Source organism: Mandrillus leucophaeus, unplaced genomic scaffold (assembly GCF_000951045.1).
Source record: "Mandrillus leucophaeus isolate KB7577 unplaced genomic scaffold, Mleu.le_1.0 Scaffold471, whole genome shotgun sequence".
NCBI classification, from domain to species: Eukaryota; Metazoa; Chordata; class Mammalia; order Primates; family Cercopithecidae; genus Mandrillus; species Mandrillus leucophaeus.
Window position 1 is genome coordinate 251,496 of NW_012105043.1, and position 6,408 is coordinate 257,903.

At 35.4% G+C, this 6,408-nt stretch overlaps 1 protein-coding gene across 1 annotated transcript in view; it reads left to right on the top strand.

Moving 5' to 3' along the window:
- HNMT (histamine N-methyltransferase) overlaps window positions 1-6,034 on the top strand; it is a gene marked incomplete at its 5' end in the record, with an annotated part of 50,827 nt that extends 44,793 nt beyond the window's left edge. Inside the window, one exon of the mRNA XM_011995102.1 lies at window positions 3,444-6,034. Coding sequence (XP_011850492.1) covers window positions 3,444-3,799 — 356 coding nt within the window. The remainder of the gene's footprint in view (window positions 1-3,443) is intronic.
- Window positions 6,035-6,408: the final 374 nt, after the last annotated feature.

The following is a 6,408-nucleotide window of genomic DNA, read 5'->3' on the forward strand; positions in this document are numbered from 1 at the left end:
CTCTGAACATACATCCAAGGAAAAAGAGTATATTTCAGCTAAAACTGACTTGATGAAATCAGAGAACACAGGAATTTCTGGATATTTGCAGATGGAGTTTAATAAATAGGAATCAAAGACTCAATAAAAAAGACACACACACACACACACACACACACACACACACACACACACAGCAAATGGAAGCAGCCAGACAAAAGCAATGAAGAACAACTAAAACTAATTAGGGAAAGAAAAATAAATTGAAATCAGAATTAAATGACAACATTTACTGGTCAGCTTATTGAAATTTATGTTGCTTGATGGAAATCAATCTTTCCTCTGTGTTTGTAAATATCTATTACAGAATTACCCGAACTCAAGAGATAATCATTTAGTGATAACTAGTAGAAGTTCCTGATCATGGAGATGAAAGAAATTTGATCTGGGGATAAAAAAGAAGAGACATAAGAACAAGAGAGTTGGATTTCTTAAAAAAAATGTGGAGTATCCCCCACTAAAATTGTATCAAAGAAATGTTTTTTCTGCAAATGTTATAGCCAAACATCAATTGGGAGGGTTGCTATTTAAAAGGCAGCCTGTCTGGTTAAGGGAGATGAGCCAGAAGGAGATCACTGAAGCTTTCTGTGTGTCCTCTCCTTACCTGAGTAAGGAAGGAGGCAAATCATTGTGTGTTATTTTTAATGCAGTGAAAAAAAAATCTGGTTTATATCATGTTGAAAACAAAAGTAACACCATATGTTGTGCCCACCGAGAGCCATTATAATGCATCAATCTGGAAGTGCATAATTGCTCAGCTCAGAAATGGCACCAAGTCACATCACTGACACCAGCACATTTTCTGCAGTTAGTGTTTGGTTCTTTTTTCTCTGCCAGGTTAAAAATATAATAATGATGTTAACAGAGCCTCTCTTCAGCCACTGAAATGCTGATTTTCTTGTAATATCTTGTTTGCCGGCAAACTCTTATTTAGGAAGACAATTCACTGTCTTTGGAATAAAATATTTTTAAATAAATACTCACAACCCTCATTTATTTTCATTGAATGGAAGTTTTATTCTTTCTACTTCATTCCAATTCCACCTTCTCCTAGAGCATATCCTACAGTTACCTCCCCCTCTTCTGAAATATAAGTAGAACATCAATTATCCTAGGCTATTTATTATTTAGCCTATTCTTTGTCTTGGTTCATCTCTTGGGTTGAATTAAATCTGGGAACTTTAGCTTAATCCATGCATGAGAGTCAAGGGTCTTTGAGCATTCTATAACCATATGCAGAACTGTGTGGGTATGTATTGTTTGTGTATTTTTCTGGAGAGTCAGTTACTCTCACTAAATCATAAAGGGGACTTGGGAACCAAAAGTAGCTCAAGACATTTAATGCTAGAAGCACAAAGAAAGTATAAGTTGTCTCTTATACTGCTTTTGCCAAATCCAGTTTAACACTTCAGTAATGTTAACTAATGTGTCATGGTTCTAAGGGCCTTTACTTTATTAGCTCAGTGAATCCTTGTAGCAGTCTATGAATGGATTATATTATCACCCCTGTTTTACAGATCATAAAACTGAGACACAGGTTCATAAAGTTGGTAAGAGGGAAAGCCAGGCTTCATACTCAGGCAATTGGGTTTTAGAGACCATGCTCTTTATTACTGCCTGTACTGACTGTGTATGTAATATGCATGTATTAGAAGGCCCATAAATAGAAATTCATTATTATTGTAGATTTCTGAATAGCAGGTTTGCTTTTTTAGTCTCAAGATTACGATCAGTGGAAACACACTAGCAGACTAATTCATGTATTTTATAAGCACTTATTACACATCTTTCATCTGCTTACCATTGTGCAATAATTCACTTAAATTATCTCATGTAATGCTTGTAGTTGTATTCAAGGTAAGTAAGATAATCCACATTTTACAGATGAGGAAATTTAAGTTCTGAGAGGCTCATCTCACAAGCCTCATCTCATTCATAAAGCATCAGAAGAAGAGTTCAGTTCATGTCTGTCTCCCTCAGATAAGGTATTCCGTAGCTTCTCTGCAGGGTTAGAATTTCAATTAAATACTACAAACATTGCTAAAGGGTATTCTGAACTTGGGGACAATATTTATAGAAATCCACCTAGTTATTGTCAGTCCAAGGCAGCATCATTTTTTATATAGGGAAGAGAGTAAAAAACCATTTATTTGAGTAAATCATCATTACTGTGCCCTTTTTTTCCATTTTAATTTTTACTATTAAAGACTCTTGTCTGAATTCCAGACTAACAACTACCTTTCTCATGTCACCACCTGAATGTCCACTAGGTATCTCAAATCTATATTCCTGAAACCAGAGGCCTGATGATACAAAATTGCTCATCTCTCATTCTTCTCCTCTCCAATAATGGCAATTCTATCTTCTCAGGCCCCCACGCAGAAATCACTGGGGTCATCACTGATTCTTCCCATTTACCCATATCCTACATCCAAACTGTTGGCAAGCCTTGTTGGATCTAGGAGTATAATACATAAAAACTCCCACCACTTCTCTTCACCTCCCAGCTCGCTGGTCTATGGGACCTGCCGCCACCTATCCCCAGGTGATTATAGTAGCCTTCTCACTGTTCTCCCCACCTCTGCCCTTATGCTCCAGTACTCTCTTCTCATCTGTGTGGCCAGAGTGACCTTATTAAATGCATATTGAGTCATCCTAATGTGCTGTTCCATACAGAAACCATGTTTTGGTAGTGAAGTTGAAACTGAAATTAATTTAAATGAATGCAACTTAAAATTCAGATCTTCAGTCACACTTGAAACTCAAGTCCTAAGCCACCTTTCAAGTGCTCCACAGCAACAAGTGGTGAGTGACAATCCTGCTGGACAATGCAGATATAGAACGTGTCCATTGGTTCAGAAAGTTCTATCAGACAGCATTATAGTGGTTTCCCATTGGGCCCCAAGTGATCTGGTGCCTTCATCCACTCCCCACCCCTAATCCCTCCAACCTCATCTCATTCTCCTCTGCCCTCACTCATTCAGCTCCAATTTCACTGGCTTCCCAGCTAGTTCTTTAATGGGCCAAGTATCATCCTGCTTCAGGTCCTTCGCAGCTGCTCATCTGTCTCCTGGAGTCATCTTCCCCCTGATATCTTCATGGCTTGCTGTCAGGTCTCTGCTCAAATGTCAGGTTATTAGAGAGATTCTGTGACCACCCTAGTTAAAACAGCAACCCATCAAAGTCTTTAACTCTCTTAGCACTTACTCAGATTCCTTTTTCATTTAGCATTTATCACCATATATTTACTTATTTTTCTCTCTCCTCCTGTACTCCTTGAAATATAAACTGCACAAAGGACAAGATTATTATTTTGTTCTATTCTAAGCATCTAGTGTACTTTCTGGCAGACTGCAAATGAAAGAAAGAATAAATGAAAGCATGAATTGTGTTTTATTGCACAGGAAGCAGTGGCTGGGACAAGCTGTGGAGAAAGTACGGATCACGCTTACCCCAGGATGACCTCTGCCTATATGTCACATCAGATGACCTCACTCAGATGCTGGACAACCTAGGGCTTAAGTATGAGTGCTACGACTTTTTGTCCACCTTGGACATATCTGATTGCTTTACTGATGGTAATGAAACTGCAGACCTGCTTTGGGATTTTTTGACTGAAACCTGCAACTTTAATGCCACAGCACCACCTGATCTCAAAGCAGAGCTTGTGAAAGATCTACAAGAGCCTGAATTTAGTACTAAGAAAGAGGGGAAGGTTCTTTTTAATAATAATCTGAGTTTCATAGTGATTGGGGCATAACTATCAATCACAAAAGTATATTCAAAAATTATATTTTGAACAACTCTGATTGCTCATTGATATCCATATTAAAATTACAAACACCTACATTAATGTAGATAAAGCACTGTTTGGATATGAGAAGTAGTGAATTCCAAGACATTATTGGACTTCCATTTGGAATCATATGGGACACTGCTGGTCTTATCCTGTCCCTCCTCCAGGAAGAGAGACCACATGCAGGCTCAACATAACATAAGCTAGAAAAATTAGATGACTGAATTTCTATGGCATATTGATAATAAAATTCATTCCATTTGCGGATTGTCTGAAATTTTTCTAGAATAATAATAAAATATATACTATAGATTCTTTATTAGTGAAGTATGCACTTATCAACACTTTGAACACAAAGCCTGTGTTACTGATTTGGCCATTTTATGAAGAAATATTTCTCTTTGTACATTCTTCTATTGTACTTTTCATCTCATTTTTATTAATTTTTAAGAGTAAGCACCTTTAGAAATTAAAAATTAATTCTTTATCATGTGTTGTCATTTCTTCCCATTATGTTTCTCTTATAATTTTATCTGTGAATTAATAGCTTTTTGTTTATATTTTTGATATACTGAAGTTTTCTATTATATTCAGCCAAATTTTTTAAAGTCTGGGCTTTGACACATTTTAAAAGACCTTCTAAAACCAAGGTTTTAAAATACTAACATTTTATCAAAATAATATTATAGTTTTGCTTTTTTAAAAAAATGTAATCTTTAATATGTTTGAAATTTAGGTAAGTATAACAGTGAGAACAAACTGTTTCCCCTCAAAATAATAGCCAGATATATAAACAAAATTTATTGAAGAACAAAAAAACACAAAACTAAAACCTGTTCTAGCTTAAAATGCACCTTTTACCAGATTTCTAGGAATTGCGTAAATGCAAGGTTCTAGCAAACCTTCAATGCATTTTGATACCTTATAGTTTCTTATGTCACTCTTAAGACCTCCTGTGAGACCAAGAGTCATTTGGACTGTAGGATTTCAGGGGGGTTTTGAAAACATATTTGATGTTTCTTATTTTTAATAATAACCCTCTATCATTTTTTACATAAATAGTACATATCTTTAGATAAGTAAATAGCTAATTTAATAATTAATAAATAAATATTTTAAGTATGTAAATAATTAGTACTCCCTGTCAGAAACAAAACAAAAGTAAGGTTTTACTAAACAGCTCATGAGCCCTCATTCTGCCAATGAGGAAGCCTTCAACCTGGTGTGATACTCACTCTTTCATGTAATAGAGCTTCCATGTAATGCTGATGTATAATCACTCTAAAAACTTAAACGACCCCTCTCAATCACCTAGTTTATCCCCAGGGAATATACTGGCATAGAGAGCCTATTTACACTAATAAGCTACCAAGCTTTGTTGTTCATAATAAGTAAGACAGACTTGCATTGTTCTCTCTTTTTTTTGGACAACTTCATCAATGCTTTTTGAATTATACGTTCCAACAAATGAAACAACAGTTCTCCAATCAGATTCCTGAGTATGAACACTGAATCATTAATCATACTGATATGTGCTACTGACAAAGGAAATCTGTGAGGCACATATGATTGATGGGTATTGGTCCATGAAGACCTGGAAGAGCTTCACCAGAAATATGGAAATCAAGACTTTACAGAGTCTTTTGTATAAAGCACACGTGCAAAAACAAACAAAAATAGAACTAACAATCCTATTGAAAGATGCAAAACAATTGCAGTCCATAGATTGGTGTTTGTAAATATGGCCTTTTTCTCGTCCTTGTTAAACCTTTAGTATACAAGGATAAATAAATTCTCACCTGCTTAATTTTAATGCAATTGAAACACACAGCCGTTTTAAAGAGAGAAATTCCATGAAAACCTACTAGTTAGCAATGGGAAGCTATATAATTTCAAGGGATAAACCTATCCCTGATTTCTTCTTGCACTGTATGATATTACCAAAATTTGGGGCAGTCACATACTGACTTTTCAGGTTTGTTCTTGTGTTTCAGAAAAAAGTGCTCAGGGTGAATTTGGAATGTTGCTTTATGTATCATGGATCTCTCAGTGTTTAACATGGTGCCTTGCATACAGTAAATGCTAAGTAAAGGGGCATCAATGAATTCTTTCCTTCTCAAACATTTATTTTGTACCTTGTATGTTCATATTATTATTATAAACAGAGCTCAAGAAAGCCAACAAAGTTACGTGTTGCCATTAGTATGAGTGTAAACCTTAACTTATTTAGGACTCTTTCAGACACTTTTTTTGCACGTATTGTTAGGGCATATTGCCAAAACCCAAAGTGAAAGCATGATATGGAGCACAGCATTTTAGGGCTTGATATTTGCTTATTATAAAAATTGGTGACTTTCTTAATTAAAAACCCTGCCATTCTGGGCCATAAAAATTAAGTAATTTCTAATGCACATCCATAAAAAGAGATGCAAAAGCCATAGAGAATACTAGATCTTAAGTCTGTGGAACTGCACAGACCCAAATGTATATTTAATGTATTTTAAATGTTTGTTTAATGAGAATAGCTTGCACATAATACTTTATTATTGAAATCTATTATTGAAATCATATTT